Genomic DNA, 20,261 nt, shown 5'->3' with positions numbered 1-20,261 from the left:
ATTTTTACCATGGGCCAAATTCTTTTCCATGAGCCCAGCTCTTTTAAAAAGAAGGCATGAATATACTGTGTAGACTTCTCAGGTTAAATTTCATGGTGGCAAATTTCCCAGGAAGCTAAAATTTATCTGTTAGTGCCATGAAGGAGGCATTTTAAATTGTTTGATATTATGCATGGTCTGGGACATAGAATAAAATGATTTCAAGAGTTTTAAGTGGCAGGCACCAGATTATGTATGGATCTCCCTGCCAAGCTGAACATATTATTAGATATTATTTAAACTTTTAATTGTGATATAATTTGACCTTAGAGAAAAGTCACGTACAGGCAATTCTAATATTCCCTTCATGTACTGTATTTTTTTAACTAGGTCTGTCACAACAAATTACCACAAACTTAGTGGCTTAAAACAGCAGAGGTTTATTTTTTCATAGTCCTAGAGACAAAAGGTCCAAAGTCAAGGCGTCAGCAGAGCCACTTCCCTTCGAAGCCTTTAAGGGAGAATCCTTTTCTGCTTCTCTCAGCTTCTGGTGGCTGCTGGCAGCCCTTGGCATTCTTTGTCTTGTACTCACATCACTGCAGTCCTTCCAACAACTTTTTGAACCAGGTTTGGTATATGTTACCCCATTTTATATAGAACGGGGAATAAAAGATTATAAACTGCAGTATTTTAAGTTAAAATATTATTTTGATTAGCACTATTTTTTGGGAATGCAGGTGCTGTGTTTATTCAGCAACGCAGGTGAGATTGCTTCCCATTGGGATATTATGTCAGAAGTCTATCTTCTTGAAACCACATTTTTGTCTTCTCACTGAGTGTATTGGACCACTATAATAAAGTAAAGCTGGGGCTGCAGTGATGTCAGCTGCCATGCATTAGCTGACACTGTGCCGGGGCTTTGCACTTACTGTGTGAGCCTCAGACAGTGACAACCGTGTGGAAAGTGTCCTCTCCATCATCAGATCAGAAAACCTCAATTCAGGAAGATTCATTGCTGTTTCAAAGTTACACTTGGTAACTCTGGGGCAGAATTCTAGATTTAGCTCTGTTGGAGTTGAATGTTTAGCTTCTCTTCCTGACACCACACTCCTAGTTGGTCATCTTCTCAACTGACCACAGCTGCTGGTTCCTTGAGTGACAGATCATCCTCCCCTAAAATCACCCGTAAAAAGCTTCCCTGAGCTCAGCCAGCACAAAGCTCACAGAGACCCTCGCTGTCTCTGCCGCATGTGGGCTCTCTTTCAAGTTCATGACACTTTGTGGATGCTGTTGACTACTTTTCCCACACGGTGAAACGTAGCATTTTTATCTCTTGCCCTCGGGTGGTCTCAGGCCCAAGCTGGGGGTTGGAAAGGAAGCTTTTCTCTTAAAGACTGTTTATTAGCTCCATCCATGTATAGGTAATTTTAAATAATTTTCTCATTGTGTCTGTAATCGCAGTGTGTAAAATGTCATTTTTCGTAGGGATACAAAAAAGCACAGCATGAAAGAAACTATTTTTATTCTTAAGCTTTATTCATTGTACAAATAGTGAATTTTTTTTATTTTATTAGGATACATTATCACAGAAATCTGTAGATATCCATGATTCTATTCAACCAAGACCTGCAGATAATAAACAGCAAGCAACATTGGCTTCTGTCTCTACTGTGAATGAAGAAGCCAACAAAATTAAACCTTCAGCAAGTGAGTTATTTCTCTTAGTAAAAATAAATTGTGTGATGTATTTTATGTAGGAAAGGGATGAAATTTTGCTTATTATTAACAGATATACTGTAGTCAATCATGTGGTCACTTCGTTACTGTGTTTGTTCCAACCTGAGCATCATCTGCTAGGTAGATGCTCACCTGGAGATGGTCAGGAGCTCTGCTAACACCTGCAATGCCAGCTTTTTCCACAAGGCTTTCAGCTAATGTTTGTGTTGAGCTTGAATCTTCCCTCTCCACCCCCTTCTTCATGACAGCCCCATATTTTTTCTGCAAAAGTGGAACTTGATGGGCCCTCTTCTACCTGTCTGTGAGGGGCCAGTGCTTTCCAAGCAGGAGCCCCCAGTCTCTGAGGGGCAAGCCTGCTCTCCACCCTGCTGGCCCACACCCATGTCGCCTTTGCTGCTGTCCTTGCCTTCTCAGCTCTTTTCATGAAGAAGGGGAGCCCCTTCTGTTCTTTACTAAATTGGTTCAGTTTTGTTTACTGAAGGAGGATTATAACACTGAGGAAAGACTGCCTCCTCCCTAGAGGAAAACAGAACAGCTTTAATTGCTTTTTTAAAAAAGATTTTATTTATTTATTTCTGGGGGGGGGGAGGGAGAGAGGGAGGAAGGAAGTGAGAGAAACATCAATGTGTGGTTTCCTTTCTCATGCCCCCTCCTGGGAACCTGGCACGAAACCCAGGCATGTGCCCTGATTGGGAGATGAACCAGCAACCCTTTGGTTTGCAGGCCAGCACTCAGTCCACTGAGCCACACCAGCCAGGGCTTTAATTGCTTTCTTAAATTGAAGTGAAATTCACATAAGTAACTGTTTTAAAGTGAACAATTCAGTGGCATTTTGTAAATCACAATGTTATACAGTTGCCACTTTTATTTAATTCCAAATCATTTTTTTATCCTCACTGGAAGACATGCCCTTTGATTCTAGAGAGAGGGAGGGAGAGAAACATCAATGTCAGAGAGAAACTTCAATGTCAGAAAGAAACATCTATCAGCCACATCTGACTAGGGACCAAACATGAAACCTGGGCATGTGCCCTGACCAAGGATCAGACCTGCAACCCTTTGGTTTACAGGATGACACTCCAACCAACTGAACCACACTGGCCAGGGCCCACAACATCTTCATTTCCCCAAAAGAAAGCCCCATAGCCACTAGGCTGTTCCTCCATGTGCTCTAGCTCCCCAGCCCTCAGTGAATACTAGTCTGATTTCTGTGTTCGGATTTTCTGTTCTGCACATTTCATATAATGAAATCATGTAGTATGTGATTTTTTTATGTCTTTTATTTAGCATAACGTTTCAAAGTCTTTCACATTGTAAAATGGATCAGTAACTCCTTTGTATGATAAAATAATTGTCATTTGTATGAAATATGCCACATTTTATTTATCCATTCATCTGTTGATGAACATTTGAGTTCATTCACCTTTTGGTTATCTTGAAAAAGGCTGCTACGACTGTCTGTTTACAGGTATTAGTGCCTATTTCTGATTCTTTTGGGTATATTCATAGGGCTAGAATCACTAGTTCCTATGATAATTCTATATTTCACTTTTTGAAGAACCACTGAAATGTGTTCTATAGTGGCTGCACCACTTTACATTCCCACCAGCTATCCACATTTTTCCACATCTTCACCAGCATTACTACTTTTCTCTGTGTGATAGCCATTGTAGTGGTGTGAAGTGGCACCTCATTGCAGATTTGATTTGCATTTCTCTAATGATGAATGGTGTTGAGTATCTTTTCATGTGCTTATTGGCCATTTGTTTATCTTCTCTGGAGAAATATCTATTCATGCCCTTGCTCATTTTTAGTTGGGCTGTTTGTCTTTTTGTTACTGAGTTACAGGAGGTTGTTACATGCTCTACATACTGCACCCATATCAGATACAGGATTTGCATTTTCTCCCATTCAGTAGATTATCTTTTCATTTCTCTGATAATGTCTTCTGTTACACAAAAGTTTTTAATTTTGATGAAGTCCAGTTTATCTTTTTTTTCCTTTTGTTGCTCATGTGTTTAGTGTCATAGCTAAGAACCCATTAACAGGCATGAAGATTTTCCCCATTGTTTTCTTCTAAGAGTTTTATACTTTTAGCTTTTATATTTAGGTCACTGGTCCATTTTGAGTCAGTTTTTTTTTTTTTCAGGGAATTTTTAATTAATCCTAGGTGCTTTCGTTTGTTCTTGAGAGAAGACAGATTTGCTATCCTACTTGAGAGGAGCTTCTAGCTTCAGTCACTGTGTCTTGCTAACTTCTTAGGAGGGAGATAGATGGTGGTGAGTGGCCCATGTTCTCTAGAGAACAGCATGGCTCATGCAGGAATTCATGACAGCATTAGTCTGCACTGGAGGATGCCACACGGACAGACTAGTGAGTGGCTTTCCTCTCTCTCAGCCCCAAGCCTGACCTTAAGTTTGCTTAGCCTTGTGAAGGAAGGGTTCGGTCTTCACACATTAGAAAGCTTTCACTTGGCTGATCTAAGACTATACCTTTGACAGAGCAAGGGTGCTGCACCACTGCCACCTTGAGCGGAGGCTTGGGCCTCTTGTCCTCTGCCAGACGTCCTGCTCTCACTCCCGTTCAAGTTCCTCAGGAAAAATTCACCATGGAACTGTTGACTCAGAAAAGTCGGAGCTGGAGGAAGAGCGAGTGGCCACCATCTTCCTGTGGGCTCATCCACTCAGTGCCAGGTTGTGGTTCCGGTTGGAGGAGGAGACTGTCTGCTGTCTGACTGTCTCCTACCCAGAGACTGAGCGCTCCACTGTGCCCAAAGGGTGGCTGTCCCACTCTTTCTGCACTTGCAGAAAGCACCACCGCCCCTCTAGTCTCAACTCGAGTCTAGGCTCGGAGCCTGCTGCCCCACGTAGTTCATCTTTGCTTAGCCTCGCTCCCTGTTCTTCGGTGACTCGTGAATGAGTCCATTACAACCCTGGCAGATCAGCCCTTGTCATGAGTAAAATTTGTCCAATAGAGATTGTCCCCATCCATGCTGCTGGTCCTTCTAGTGAGACTGAAGGTAGAATCTGCATCCTCCAGTTATGAAAGGCCACCAGAAACTGGAGAGTCCCAGCTCCCCTCGTTTGGTTAGAATGGAGCCTCATCGGCCTGCTCTCACTTCACCCTGCTGACAGCACTTAACACCCCTGCACAGCTGAGGTGGGAGCTGAGGAGAGCACATCTCATTAGACAGCAGCCTGCTCATGGGTCCCTGCAGGGGTCCCAGCTGGGCTGCCTGGAGTCTTGCTCCAGCCACTGAGGGTGTTTCTGTGCCTTGAATGAGGGGGGTGAATGAAAGATTGGTGCACTTAAAGCCGTGACTGTATTGCAGGAATAGGAAGAAGATATGTAAGAGGAAGAGACAACCGTGGAACTTGTGTGTTTGTTTTCTGACTTAAGATCTATTACTAAAAACTAAGTGTTAAATACAACAGCCTTTCTGAAAACTTCATGGAAAAGAGCCTTTATTAATGACATAAATAAGAATAAGTTTGAGCAAGGTTTTTGCTACAAACCAAAATACCTAAAACATGAATTTAACTTACACAAATCAGAGTTCAGAAAAGAGAATTTGTGAAGAAAAGTAGAAAGAAACTGAAGGATTATAAGTCTTCTGATGCCAGAGCCAGTGCCCCGACACAGAATAGCAGTCACCTTCCTCCTGGGAAGCTCCTGGGAAGGCCACCCCTGAGACGCAGTGTCAAGGTGCGGCCGTGGGGCTGAGCCGCCCCTACAGCCACCGGTCAGTGCTGCTGAGCTCTTGCAGCTCTCAGTAGCTGCATCATCTTTCCTAACCTTGGCCTTCTACATTTGCTTAACTTGAGGTGGTCAGTGAAATGAAAAACAGTGTTTTAAAGATTTTATTTATTTATTTTTAGAGAGAAGGGAAGGGAGAGAGAAAGAGGGAGAGAAAGAAACAACACTGCATGAGAGAGAATTGTCAGTCAGTTGCCTCTTGTACATGGGAACCCGCACCCCAGGCCTGTACACTGACCAGAAATCGAACCAGTGACCAGTGGTCTGTGGGAGGGCGCCCGCCCCACCAAGCCACACCAGGCAGGGTGGAGAATTCTTTTATGAGTCTGTCCTTATGGGCAGCAGAGCATTAGAAACGTCCTCCCGTCCTCCCGCTGAGCAAGTTTGCCTGCTAGGAGGGTGTTAGCTCTGGCACAGCTCACCTGGGCCATGTGGAAAACACTTTTGTTTTATGATTCCGTTACTTCTATAGCAACGCACTTAGCATCACTTTTTATAGACTTCCTTGCTAATGGATCTATTTGAGGAGATAAGGTCATTTTAGCTACAACGCCTAACTTGGATCCAAGTAAAATATGTACTATGGTTAATCCACAGTATTGCCCCATTTGTCAGAATTCCTGACTATTTCTCACTTCTTGTCTTATGGGTCGAGTTCCTGTTGTTTTCTTTTGGTATAGGTTTTTATGTTCCCTGTATTTTGAGGTCAAACTCAGGTTTACAGTAAAAGTTTAAGTTTCAGCTTTCAATCCATTTGCTACATTTTATTAAAGAATAACCTAAATCTAATTTTAAAATGTGTAGTGGAAACTTCTTGAACATATTCACTGTTCTGAGTGATTTGGAATACTTTATTTTAAAAAATTAATTTTCTATGGCTTTTCTGAATATTGATTAAACTTTTACTGAATAGTGGTTATGTGCCGAAGCAGTAGGTGTGTCCTGCTCAGGGTGATATGTGCACCCTTAATACGAGTTAATGTTTCCTTAGCATTATAATGTCAGAGAAATTACAAAGGATTCAAAATAATTGTTGTTTGCATGTGCATTGGGGTGGGTTTCCTCACAGAATATCCAGAACAAAAATTGTTTGCTGCCCTGTTGATTAAATGTGTTGTGCAGCTGGAACTTATCCAGACTATCGACAACATTGTGTTCTTCCCAGCCACAAGTAAGAAGGAAGATGCAGAAAACTTAGCAGCCGCTCAGGTAAGGAGGCGTGAGGAGGGAAGTCAGCTCCAGCGGTCTGGGATTCAGAGCTGAAGCAAACTAGAGCTTTAACTCGGGGTTGGGGGTGGGTCTTCATCACGCAGACCTCAGTTTAAACCATGGCACTGGTTGACATGACCGAGGCAGTGAGTGTGGACAGAACTGAGAGGAGGGTTGGGAACTGAGCCCTGGAGGCCTCCGAGGGTTATAGCTCCTGGTGATGAGGCCACTGGAGACCACACACCAGTGAGGCATGAGGAGACCAAGAGACAGTGTTGTCCTGGAAGTCGAATGAAAGGAATATCTTAACAAGAAGGGTATGGTCCATTTTGTCCCGTGCTCAAATGATCAAGTAATATTCTGTCTGAGAATTGCCCTCTAGCAGTTCGGTACTTTAGTGATTTTGACATTGTGTTTCATTGTAATGTTAATTATTACTCTGGGTACAAGAGAAGAGAGGAATTGAAGACAGCAAATATTGATAACCCTGTCACGAGTTTTGCTGCCAAGAGGTACAGAGAAATGGGGTAATAGCTGGAGGAGGATGAGGAAGAGAAGGGGGTGCTTTGTTTTGTCTTTAAGATTAGCAGTATTGCAGCATGTTCCCGGAGAAGAGCTTTCCAGGAGAGGAAAACCAAGTGCCGAAGAGAGGGCCAATGGCTGGAGCAGTCTTTTGAGTGGATGGAGACGGAGCCTAGTGCAAAGTCCTCGGGGCGGAGGGTTGTCTTGAACAGAAGCACATACAGTTCATGCATTTTAACAGGAAGGCGAACAGAGTGGGTGGGTTATAAATATAGGAAGGCTGGTCCATTTGCTCATGGGAGTTGTTCGGAGATCTGATAGCTTTTGGTTTCTCATTGAGATAGGAAGTCATTCACCTAGTAAGGTTGGGAAGAAAGCTTTAGCTACTTGCAGAGATAATGAAAATAGGAGGCAGTGGTCCAGAGAAGTGGAAGAGGAAGCACAAGAAGCTTGCCGGGCAGCACCCAGAGCCCACTGAATGTGAAGAGAAATCAGTCACCTTTAGAGTGTGGGCACAGACGTGCAGTAGGCAGCTTTGCCAAACACTCGAAAGAGGAGGTGAGGGGTTACGCAAGGGAATAATTACAATCACATGGACTCCAGCCTGCTGAAGAAGAGAGGCGAGGGACAGGGACGGGCTCTTGGAGTCAGGAATTATGAGGCGGGCACTAGAAAGACAGGAGGTAGTGCTTTGCGACTAGTGTGCATGGAATGAAGGCTCTGGTAATTAGGTAACAAAAGATGGACCTTTCCCAATTTTCTATTGAGATAGAACAGATTACATACCAGGGCTTGTTCGTAAATCTGGTCTTGGGGGAGCATTGAGTTCTGAACTTACTGAAATCTGTGACTGTGTGTGTCTGTGTGTGTTTGCGTGCACTTATGTGCGTATGTGCACTGTGGTGGTTTGTTTCCCAAAGAGAGATGCCGTGGACTTTGATGTTCGAGTTGATACTCAAGACCAAGGAATGTACCGCTTTTTAACATCACAACAACTCTTTAAGCTACTGGACTGCTTGTTAGAGTCACATCGGTTTGCAAAAGCATTTAATTCCAACAATGAACAGAGGACGGCACTCTGGAAAGCAGGTGAGCTGCACGGGTCCCGCATGGCCGTGTCCACCGTTAATGCACGTACAGCAGGTAGTTACTTTCATCAGCATCACTGATTGTGTCCTCCGGCCTGTGCATGCCACTGTTTGAACTTCCACCTTAACAGTTAAAATAGGAAGGCAATCACCAAACACATTCTTTTGGGTCTTCAATAAGCAAATAACTACCTAGGTATATTTGTTTTCCTCTTGTTCAGTCAACCTGTTACTTGATTGAATTGACCAATTGCCTTTTCATCTTGTTTACCAGCCAGGCCTTGCTGTTGATACTGGCAGCACACTGAACTCTGCCCTTTTATGACGAACAGTGGGCGTGGTGGCCCCCCGAACACAGAATCTGGCCTGTGTTCAAAAGACGTCTCCCAGCTCCCCGGCCATGGTCGTGTCTCAGAATGAGAGCGAATGGTTTGAAATGGGGAGGTGTATTTGTTTTAGAACGTTAGAAATTTTAAATTTTAAAAAAGCTTCATAACTTATTGACATCGTTAATTTTTTTAAGAAATAGTTACTCAGTGCCTATTTGCTGCAAAACAGTGCCCATTTGGGCACGGAGGCAATAGAATCTGGCAGGAAAAGAAAGGGGAGCTGACATTCACTGAGTGTCGAACCGTCAGACAGGTGTGGGGTTGCTTTCCACCTGCGTTTTTCATGTAATCTAGAGCGTCTCACTCCTAGTTCAACCCATGGCTCTGTTCATCCTCCTCCCTGTACAACCTAACTTCAGGAAAGAGTTACTTTTTTCCCCTTCACCCCAAGTTCTTACCACTGTCCTACCAGGACTGTTAGCACACGCACTTGGCCCTTCATACCACTGGCCTTGAACGCAGCCTCACTGCTGCGTGGTCTGCTCTGTTCATCAGGGAGCTGAGCTGCAGGCTGCACGGGGCTTTCAAGTAGTTTCACGTGAAGAGTTCCACGTTCCCAGGCCAGAAGTTGTTTTTCATCTCACGTCCCCAGCTTGAAAGGGGAGGGACGTCTAAACATAGAAATTATGTTCAGGTGGGGCCTTCATCCCAGCTTGGTCTCCCCTGCAGAGCCTGGGGCACATCTTCTCAGTGTGGCTCAGGGCAGCGCTGCTTTGGAAGAAGCGTGATGACCGAACGGAACCAAATGTGCTGCCATACAGGCTGTTGTACCTTGTGTCAGATGCCTTCCCGATTCATCCCGGAAATTTCCCCTTTCTGCAGGCTTTAAAGGCAAATCCAAACCCAACCTTCTGAAACAGGAGACGAGCAGCCTGGCCTGTGGGCTGCGCATTCTCTTCCGGATGTACATGGACGAGAACCGGGTTAGTGCCTGGGAGGAGGTCCAGCAGAGGCTTTTAAAGTAAGACTCTTGGCTGAGTTTCTGCCTTTCACCTGTGCAACTGCTTGGTGCAGAGCAGGAAGGGGCGGCCAAGGTTTGGCCGAGGTTTGCACGGGGTCCGAGTCCACAGCCACCCCGTGGTTAGGAGCTGCAGGACCCAGCAGATAACCTGGGCCCTGAGGAATTGATTACAGTCTTAAAGAGGAATGCGCTTTTGCAGTCGGTGACAGATTAACAAGTCATGTCTGTTGTTGCTGGCAGGACAGGAGAACGTTTTCTCAAAATTTTTAAAATTGTATGTTATAGCTTTTAGGCTTTTTCTGTGTCATATAGCTCAATTGTTATAAACCAGTCATTTGTGAAAGTGCAAACCTGCCTGCCTATATTTAGTTTGAAAATATATTTGGAGTTTTCTTTCTGGATGTTACTTCTTTTTGCATTCTGTTTTTACTTAGTGACAACTTACTATTCCGTCTTCTAACAGTTAAACTCACACTAAGGATGAAACGTGGCATTCAGACAGACTGCTGTCATCTGAATTGTGTTTTGTATGTTTGTGGGGAACAGATGGTCTCAGAGACCTTGCTAAATACATTTTTAAACTTTAAGAGGTCTCATCTCTGTTCCCCATTTTATTGATGAGACTTTTAAGGCCGCAGAAGACTCTAAACCCGCACCGCTAATGAGGGGAAGAGCCCACCCAAGCGTCAGCCCAGGTCTCTTAACACAAGCTTGCAAATGCGCTGCTGCACGTTCATTTTCAATTCAGTGAAACTTAGAAAATTGGGAAATGTGGGTTTCCTGATAAGTTGCCGTGCCTTCTTTTAATATTGGGGTTTCTTCTTAATTTGAAAACATAAATATTTATGCTGATGTTCTTTAATAAACAGTTCCACCCTGGCCAGGTGGCTCAGTTGATTGGAGCGTCATCCTGCACACCAAACGGCTGCGGCTGTGATCCCCAGTCAGGGCACATGCCTTGGTGGCGGGTTGGATCCCCAGTTGGGGCACGCACAGGAGGCAGCCAGTCAAAGTCTCTCTCACCTCATGTCTGTCCATCTGTCTCCTGTCCTCTCTAAAATCAACAAATACATTCTTGAGCGAGGACTCAAAAAAATTTTATATGTGTATGTATGTGTGTGTATATGTTTATGGCCTGTCCAGAAGGTATCCAGCCATGTAAAATGAGAAACAGAGACATTGAAGAAGAAACAAGAAACAGTGTCCATAGGACAATCATGCCTCAGTCTCCCTCAAAGTAGGCACCTTGGGACCTAACACAGTTCTCCCAGTCTTCATCAGCTGCCCCATTGTATTTTCCTGAATCTCATCAACAGTCTGAAATCTCTTCCCTTTCAAAGGTGATTTTAGTTTGAGGAAGAGCCAGAGTCACGGCACCAAATCTGGGCTGTAGGGAGGCTGAGTCACCTGGGTGATTTGATGTTGCACCAAAAAAACTCTTCATGAGCTGTGAGGTATGAGCAGGCACATTGTTGTGATGAAGCTGCCAATTACCAGTTGCCCATAACTACGGCCTTCTGAATTATCCTAATAGTGTCTGCAGAGGAATGTTTAAGCTTAATGCAAAATTTGATTCAGATTCGTTGCTGTACTGGCTTAGTCATTTTGAACGCATTGGCCACACAGCACACATGCTCACTCAATGGCATCTACCGCCCCCACTGACTAGTACAGTGAGTTGTCATTGCTCACACATGCGCGTTCCAGTCCACTCTCCTTGGCTGCCAGGTTATAGCAATGTTGTGCAGACTGTTCTCGTTTTGTTAACAATGGCTAGACTTTTATGTGTGTAGTGTTTTGTGTGTGTGTGTGTAGATAGCTTCCTAACAGTCAATCTTCATTACCCTACATGTCATCTTTAAAAGTTTTTTGAATTGATTTTATAGAGAGAGAAATATCAATTTGTTATTCCAGTTATTTATTTACTCATTGGTTGATTCTTGTATGTGCCCTGACCAGGCATCAAACCCACAACCTTGGTGTTTTGGGACAACACTCTAACCCAACAGTTTTTAACTAGGGTCACTGCTGGTGTTACACAAGAATTTAAAACATGCAACACCTGACTACTTAGGTGCACTGAGCTCTTTTCCCTCAGATGGTTAAATTAAAAAATGACAGCCTACACAATAGCCATTTGGTGTGAATAAGTCAAATTTACACCTATTATTTTTGTCAGAATGACATATTTTTTGCCTCGTAGAAGAATTTTGGTAGTTTATGCGTGCCACAAGACGAAAAAGGCTGAAAATTGCTGCTCTTTGAACCAACTGAGCTACCCAGCCAGGGCTTTATCCTTTATGTCTTAATGGTTCTTCCTCAGTGAGCGTCCGTACAGCAGGTGTGTGAGCACTTGTGCGAGTGAACCTTTTCTGTTGCAGTGTGTGCAGTGAAGCGCTGAGCTACTTCCTCACTCTGACATCAGAGAGTCATCGGGAGGCCTGGACCAACTTGCTGCTTTTGTTTCTAACTAAAGTTCTAAAGATAAGTGATAACAGGGTAAGTATGAGACAGCGTATCCAGTCCAGCATTTCTAGCTTAATAGAGTCAAAGTATATCAGTTCCAGACTATGAATGTATCATCTTTGCCTGGAGATTGAATAGCTCATTCTGCAATATTAGGTAGAATTTCTCCTGAAAATTAAAATTTTATTGAACAAATAAAAGATAGTTTCAGTAACCCATATATAGCTCATAAAACTCAACTGTGGTTTCAGCTGGGCCTCTTACTTTTGTTTATTGCCTGGAAGAAACAGTGATAAATACTGAAAGTTTGTCAAGGAAATATAGTGGAAGATGTTTTTCAAAATAAGGCAGATAACCAAGTGAACAGTGTGTATATGAAGTGAGTCTCGTGGAAGCCTCTGGTCTTTCAGTTGCATCATCAGCACATCATTGCTTCACGCAGACACTTCCCTGTCCGCAGTGGCCAGGGCTCCCCCCACAGGGATTTGACACTGAAGGGAGTTTCAGGTCCTGGGATTTGGCATGCAAGCACTACTAATGGAGAAATTCGTTTTCCCTCCCAGTTTAAAGCTCATGCATCATTCTACTACCCTCTCTTATGTGAAATTATGCAATTTGACTTGATTCCTGAACTTCGTGCTGTCCTTAGAAGATTTTTTCTGCGAATTGGAGTAGTTTTCCAGATATCACAACCATCTGAACAGGAACTCGGAGTACACAAGCAATGATGGCAACTTAATATTTTTCTCTTGGCGTTTACATCCCTCTGCTCTCTAAAAGGACCCTGGAGCTGAGGTTTTCTACCTGAAAAATGGTTTCTCTGAATTTCAGCATCTACGGGTTACTGGTACAAATGCTTAGAACTAGAGCTCAGTCTTGCAACTCTCCAGTCCCTCTCAGTGATGGATCCCGTTTGCCATGTTGGGCTCACGTGGAGCAGAAAGCCCGTGTCCAGTGTCAGCTTATGCTCACGTCCTTCCCTGTCCTCAGTGGCAGGGAGAACCCTGCATATTTTTGGCAGTTATGGAAGTGAAACTTACCCAAAGAACTATAGATGTAAAGATTTGAACTTCTGCAAGAAGTACAACTCAGGAGAGCTGTATTTTGAAGGATAAAATGTTTATAACTGGGGAGTGGGGGGAGAAGAAATTATTGTTCATGGTAAAAGATATTTAGCAACTATGGTATTCTTATTCTGAAATTTTTGCACACTCAGGCTATCTGAGATACTGGTAATCATCCTTCTGTGAAAAATGTACAGAGATGCAGGTCTGTAATATAAAAATCTTAAACATTATATAGTTCTTCTTGCACTGTTTTATTTCTTTATTTTCTTATTCATTTGCTAAATACCTATAATAATTTGTCAGATGCACTAAGAATTCTGGATTGTACATTTTATCTTTTTTTATTTTGTGGGGATTTTGGTTTTGCCCTTTGGGGGAGGGGGTTGGTACTTGCGGAGGGTTAACACACCCAGGCGCTGTCGTGGCCGACACCTGTCATGACCAACAACAGCAAAAGTGGGAGATATCCCTGCTGACACAACTACCTGTGACATACTTCTCTTAGGGCTTTTACAGACGAGCCATTAAAATAGAGTGATCCTTCATGGACTGAAACTTGAATCACTGCAAAATGAATCTAGGTCGCTGTCTCTTTCTTTTCTTTTGGGTGGCGGGGCTTGATGTAGATTTTACTCTTATGTACAGAATTTAATGTTGAATATATTAAAGTAACAACTCTGGCATGGTTTGAGGAGGTTAGATTTACTGGAAATGTATTCATACTGTGAATTGTGTTCTGATGGTTAAAAAATGACAAGATTGTCAAGCATTCCGTGTTAACAGTGGATGTAGAAAATTTTTTCAGATGGATAAAATGTATATGGTACAGATGTAAAGTTTTCTATGTAAAAAATTCTGTACAACTTTCTGTACAATATTGATTCTCATCTGGCATATTCTAATCAGGTTATAGATCAATAAAGTTTTTGGATTATTTCATCAGTGCAATCAAAACCTGTGTAATCCATGGCCCCATGTTTTATTGATTTTTTAATTTTATTTTTTTATTAAAAGACAGACAATTAAGGGAAGGATGTATTCTGCCAGAACTAAAAATTCAGAATTCTTTAGTTCTAAAATTTTCTTTCTAGTTTCTGACATTAGATTTGCCCCCATTACCCTGCTTTTCAACCAGAAGATATTTATAATTTAGTATTTTGTGTATTTATTGATAACCCAGAATAATGCTACACTATTTGAATAGTGAGAAAAGGCAGTAATACTTCCTTTGGGGCAGTTGGCAGTAGGGCATGTGTGTCCTAGAAGTCAGTTCAAGTTGTGTGGTACAATGGCATTAACAAGGAATATCAACATGCTAAAATACTTTTAAGGCTGTATTCAAAAACAAGTGTTCAGTCTTTGCTCGCACACATCTCAGAAAATGAGTAGTTTCTGAACTATGCACTTTAAGTTGACTATATTTATTACCCCCAAGATGGAGCCTGTTTCAGCTCAGCTGGGTACTACAGCTGGGAGTCACCCACCTAGGTATCTCGGAGCCTCTGTGATCTTCCTGTCTGAGAGGTGTTTCCAGTAACCTGGAAGTTTGTTATTTCATGGTATAGTATCAAGATTTTCCCTAAAGGAGACAGAGGCCTTCATCTAACTTTTAGTTGACGATATAACAAGAAAAATCTTTATAGTAAAAAAAAAATGATTAGATTACAAGTTGAGTATAAAATTTACATGCAGCTAAAATTCAAAGTATGAGAAATTATACTCTTGAGGTAAGTGAATCTGATCTTCTCTGCCATTGATGATGTCAGCGGGAGGGAGTGTGCAGGAAGCAGCGCTGTGGTATCTTGGCTGTTGTGCTAAAGGTGCTAAATAATTATTTCCCAAAATTGAATTTTTTAAAAGATACCTCTTATGGAGTGACTAGAAAGACTGAGTCTCTTAGTCAAGAGTCCGTGGGGGTGCAGCAAGGATGCCAGTTCATCCTTGACTCCGGGCGCCCCCGCCTCTCTCCAATGTCTAGAACACCTTGTCTAGAGACATCAATTCCAGTTAAAATAAGAAACCAGCACTGGTAGTAAAATATAATTTATTTCTTCTATCAAGAAGTTAAATCATATAAATTAGTAAACTTAATTGGCACAAAAACAGAGGCAGAAAGATGTAACATTTAGTGCATGGCTCATGGAAATAAAATCAATTATGACTCCCATCATTTATACTGAATTAGCAGTTATAAATGACAGGGAAATAATTTGATTCTCTCATTACATAGCAACTGGAATAGTCACAGCTACAGCCAATGTATTCATTAATGAATTATTTTCAATAGCAATAACAAATATACATATAATAGGTTTCCCGGTTTTACAGGTCTGTTGAGATACTTGTGTTTTATTCATCTTACAAACAGAATTTACAATAGTGCACATAACGTTAGTTCATTACCACCCTGATTTATGGCAAAATTGTGCAAAAATAATTCTATACAACTGTATATAAATTAATCATGGCCTTTTATTTATGTACATGCTGTACATTATATACACCGCCATGGAAATATACCTTATATGCAGATGGAACATAAGTAACTTCCAGGAAGTGGTCAGAGTAGCACATAAAGGTTCAGAGTAAACATTCCTTTCTCTTTAAAAGGCACTGCTGAGCCCAACAAAGATTTATTTTAACCATGCGCAGTAGACAGGCCCTGCCAATTGTAAGTGCCTGGTTTTCCAGGAACCTGCTGCTGCTCTTGGTCCAGCTGCTCCGCCATGAATCGTTTCAGCGTTTCTGAGGTGCCCGGGCGGAGCCAGGGTTCGGTTGCTACAGAGCTTGATCCATCGTCACCCACATGTTTCATGATGTCTTCAGGGTCAACCAGTGAACTCTCATCATCTAAAGGAGGCAAGAGAGACATGACTCAGGTGGGTGGCAGGCAGGTGATGTGAACATAGATCAGTCTTTCTCCGCAATATTATGTTCTCAACTGCACGGGTTTTGACCAGACACCCCTCATTCTAGAGGTAGGAAAGTGAGCCCGGGAAGGGAGCCAACATTAGGAAACAAAAAAACACAACTGAAGGTGACTCCGCGGCACTCATGCCCCAGGGACCCTCCCTAGGATGGCAGAGGCAACCACAGCCAACGTAAGTGGGGGGTAGGAGTGCTCTTTTATTTTGTCACCTTCAGGAGAAACCCAATGGACACCATGGAAAACTTTGTTTTGATTTAACAGGATTTTGGAAATACTCCCAACCTACAACACGGCTATAAGGGAATTAAAAGTCATTTCAGGAAGCACTAGATGGGGGTGAAATTACTTCCATTTGTATACCATTCTAAGAGGTTGTGTCTGCTCCATTAAGAGAAAGCTTTTTAATTTGCTTTATTTTTAATTGAATTGATTGTACTCCTATATCTGTGTTTTACTTATAGATACAATAATAGGAAAATCTGTCTTCCTACCCTGTGATGTCAATTTCTTTTTGGTTTTTAAATAACATCTCCTGGTCTGTGAAGGATTACCCAGCAAAGGAACCTGTGCAATCAATTTAATGAGCAATCAATCCACATCGTACCAAAAAGATCCTGTTTGAAAGGACAGTATTAAAAAAAAAAAGTTTAGAAGTTGAACACCTTCTGAAAGAGTAAATTCTTATAATGCTGTCTCCTCAATTTAATAATATCACTGTTAAATATTTAACTTACTGATTCTAAAAGAAATTGAGGAACAGAAAACTTATAATACAAATTAAATGTTTTTTAGCTAAAAAAAAGCATTGCTTTCCCACTGTTGCATATTTTTCTAGGTATGATATGAAAAGCACTATTCCATCAATTCTCTGTTTGCTGATATATGGTATGGAATTATCAGAACAGATGACACCTTGACTGCTAGCAAGAGTGTGCAAGTAGTTTTAAATTAAATAGAGTATTAAAGGTAAGATCTAAAAATATCTCATGACAATTGCTATAAGAAAATTAATGTAGCTTAACAGACTAAAGAAAATTGTCCAACCAGACTATTATTTGCTAAAACAATACAATAGAACTTACGCATTATAAAATTACCCCATTATCCAAACAACTTATAACATCAACATTAAAAAGGTGGTCTAGGGCTGGCAGAAGAGATCATTGGCCACCTAAGGAACTGTCCAGCCTGCCTGTGCTTGTCACTAAAGCAGTGATAGCAAAGCCCCACAGGATTCAAAAACTAAACTTTGACTTATGAAAAGGAAAATTAACCTGAGGCTACTGTGTCCACAGTACGGAAAGCCAACTAAAAAGGTGAAAAAGCCCTGACTGGTGTGGCTCAGTCGGTTGGGCATCGTCCCACACAGCAAAGGGTCAGGTCACCAAGTTCCCGGTCAGGGCAATGCCTGGGTTTTGAGATTGTCCCAGTAGGGGCATGTACAATCTTTAAAAAAATATTTTATAAAAAGTTAAAACTATTTTTATAGTACTACATATTTATATAATGTATGTGTTATCTTAAAAACTCAAAAGGTTTTTTTTTAGTTAAACATTTTTTCGGACTGGTTATTTGATATAATTTTAAGTATGAAGGTTTTTTTATTTCAAGTAATTTCAGATAATCTCTCACTTCAGTGTGGGAACTGTGATGCTGATACTGACGGTCATCTTCCCTGCTGAAATACCCTCCTCTCTGGTAGAAAGAATCAGAGGTAACATTAATCCTGAGTCCTGGTTTTGCTGGATGGTTGTGTTACAGGCCCTACAACCCAGTCCCCCAGCCACAAGTGAAAACTTCCATGCAAGCAGGTTGAAGGTCCTTACAGAATCTGCTATAGGCCCTTAAAGTCGGCCATTTACCTGTATTAATAGGTTTATTCTGAAGTTCATTCAATCTTCGCATTCGTTCCTCATTTCTCATTCTAATCTGATCAACATTTACACTGGATTCAGATTTTAAAGAGAGACCGTCTGACAGCACATCAGGACGACTGTTATCCTGTAGTCAGAGAACAAGTTCAGAAATGATCATCAACATGAAGCATGTTCAGAATAAATGAGTGAATCAACACAGGTTGTTGCCTTTGCTAAGTATACAGTGTGATCAACAAAATAAAACAAGTGAGAATCTGTGGCATGCACTTACACTCTAACTCCAGGCTGAGATGCAGGCATTGCACTTGTAACACAGACACTACCAGACTGGACAGAGGTAGAAAACGCAGTTACCCCAAACCCAGCAATTTTAGGTATATACACAAAAGAGATGAAAACATCAAAAAATCTTGTGCACAAATATTAAAAGCAGCCATATTCATAACAGACAAAAAGTGGAAACAACTTAAATGTCCATCAGGTGCTGAACAGATTTAAAGTGTGGAATATCCATTAATGGAATATTGTTCAGCATTAAAAAGGAGTCTGGGCAGGGTGCATGTGCTCTGTTGGACCATACCGGTTTAGCATGGGCCAGAACCCAGACCTCGCCCCTAAACTGAAAAGGGAGAAAAGGAGAATTCATACATACAAAAGCCAGTCCTTTCAATTTGCTCCTCCTGCGCTCCCTCGCAGAGGGCAGCTGTGAGGGTGGAAGGACAGCATCCTCTTCAAAGGCAGGATAGGTCTCCCCGTAAGCACCTAGAAACAGCACATGAGGGAGAAGTTGTAAGCACCGCCCACTTCAATCGTTTTACTCAGCTAAACCAAGACAGCTTTTTCTTAGCTGTTAATAAAATTCACCCATTATAAATGTGCATAGTTCAATGGCTTTTATAGAATTGTGCAATCGTCATTATGATCTAGTTTTAGAACATTTCTGTCACTTCAGAAAGTTCCCTTGTGCTCAATGGCAATCACTCCCCCACGCCCACCTGCCCAGCCCATGTAAACACGGGTCTGCCTTCATCTCAATGGACTCCCATTCCCTGAGATTCCATGGAAGAGTAATTATACAATGCAGTATGTTGTCTTTCACTTAGCATAAACGTTTGAGGCTCATCTATGCTGTGACATATATCAGCAGTTCATTCTTTTTTCATTGTTGAACAGTATTTACCAATTGATGGACATTTAAATTGTTTCTAGTTGGCAATTATTAATGCTATTACGAACATTCACATACATGTCTTTTTGTGGTCATGTTTTCGTCTCTTTGCAGTGTATTCCTAGGAGTGAAATTGCTGGGAAATTCTACATTTATCTTTTTTCAAGAACTGCCAAACCATTTGCATAAGTGGTTCTACCCATTTCACATTATGACAAAGTTCTAATTGCCCCACCTATTCACCAACATTTGGTGTTGTCAATATTTTTTTAATTTTTAAAAAACTATTCAGCCCTGGGTAGCATAGCTCAGTGGATTGAGTGTGGGCTGCGAACCAAAGTGTTGCAGGTTCGATTCCCAGTCAGAGTACATGCCTAGGTTGCAGGCCATGACCCCCAGCAACCGCACATTGATGCCTCTCTCTCTCTCTCTCTCTCTCTGTCTCTCTCTCTGTCTCTCTCTGTCTCTCTCTCTCTCTCTCTCTCTCTCTCTCTCTCTCTCTCTCTCTCTCTCTCTCTCTCTCTCTATATATATATATATATATATATATATATATCTACCTCCCTTCCCTCTCTAAAAATAAATAAATAAAATCTTAAAAAACTGTTCAATGTTATTCATAGTTGACATTCAGTAGTATATCAGTTTCAGGTGTACAGCATGGTGGCTAAACATTTATACCAAGCAGTGCAATTGCTGTATAGTACAGTAAGAGTATCTTTGCTTTTGTACAAAACCACCTTCCCATCTTCCAAAGTGTTTGTGCCACTTTGTAGTCCACCACCAAGCAGTGAGAATTCCTGTTGCTCCATATCCTTACCAGCATTTGGTGGTGTCAGTGTTTTAGATTTTGGCCATTAAATAGGTGTGTAGTGGTATCTCATTGTTTCATTCATTTGCATTTCCCTGATGACATATAATGTGGAGTATCTCTTCATATGCTTATTTAATGAAGTGTCTGTCTGGATCTTTTGCCCATCTTTTAATTAGATTATTCTTATTAATGAGCTTTAAGAGTGCTTTGTATATTTTGGATAAGAGTCCTATATCAGAGGTATCTTTTCCAAGTATTTTTTCCCCACTCTGTGGCTTGTCTTCTCATTTTCTTGACAT

General features: G+C 41.7%; 2 protein-coding genes across 11 annotated transcripts in view; one reads left to right on the top strand and one right to left on the bottom strand.

Annotated features, from left to right (window-relative positions):
* The window catches only part of ARFGEF1 (ADP ribosylation factor guanine nucleotide exchange factor 1), a 111,709-nt gene extending 97,581 nt beyond the window's left edge, over window positions 1-14,128 (top strand). For both annotated transcript variants that reach the window (XM_045860983.1, XM_045860984.1), the window contains exons 34-39: window positions 1,554-1,686; window positions 6,542-6,681; window positions 8,124-8,292; window positions 9,503-9,641; window positions 12,023-12,140; window positions 12,671-14,128. In XM_045860983.1, coding sequence (XP_045716939.1) covers window positions 1,554-1,686; window positions 6,542-6,681; window positions 8,124-8,292; window positions 9,503-9,641; window positions 12,023-12,140; window positions 12,671-12,835 — 864 coding nt within the window. In that variant the 3' untranslated portion in view covers window positions 12,836-14,128. The remainder of the gene's footprint in view (window positions 1-1,553; window positions 1,687-6,541; window positions 6,682-8,123; window positions 8,293-9,502; window positions 9,642-12,022; window positions 12,141-12,670) is intronic.
* A 1,073-nt stretch (window positions 14,129-15,201) lies between these two features.
* Window positions 15,202-20,261, bottom strand: part of CSPP1 (centrosome and spindle pole associated protein 1) — a 99,127-nt gene continuing 94,067 nt past the window's right edge. For 8 of the 9 annotated variants that reach the window (XM_045861132.1, XM_045861131.1, XM_045861130.1 and 5 more), the window contains 3 exons: window positions 18,633-18,742; window positions 17,966-18,104; window positions 15,202-16,024 (listed from right to left, as the gene is read on the bottom strand). In XM_045861132.1, the coding sequence (XP_045717088.1) occupies window positions 15,813-16,024; window positions 17,966-18,104; window positions 18,633-18,742 (461 nt within the window). In that variant the 3' untranslated portion in view covers window positions 15,202-15,812. Of the gene's footprint in view, window positions 16,025-16,594; window positions 16,718-17,965; window positions 18,105-18,632; window positions 18,743-20,261 lie in introns of all 9 variants that reach the window. The other variant, XR_006788168.1, reaches the window with a different exon arrangement.

This window comes from Phyllostomus hastatus, unplaced genomic scaffold, assembly GCF_019186645.2.
Source record: "Phyllostomus hastatus isolate PE091 unplaced genomic scaffold, TTU_PhHast_1.1 phas_scaffold_21, whole genome shotgun sequence".
Taxonomy (NCBI): domain Eukaryota; kingdom Metazoa; phylum Chordata; class Mammalia; order Chiroptera; family Phyllostomidae; genus Phyllostomus; species Phyllostomus hastatus.
Note: the sequence above shows the minus strand (reverse complement) of the source record. Positions and strands in the feature narration are given on the sequence as shown.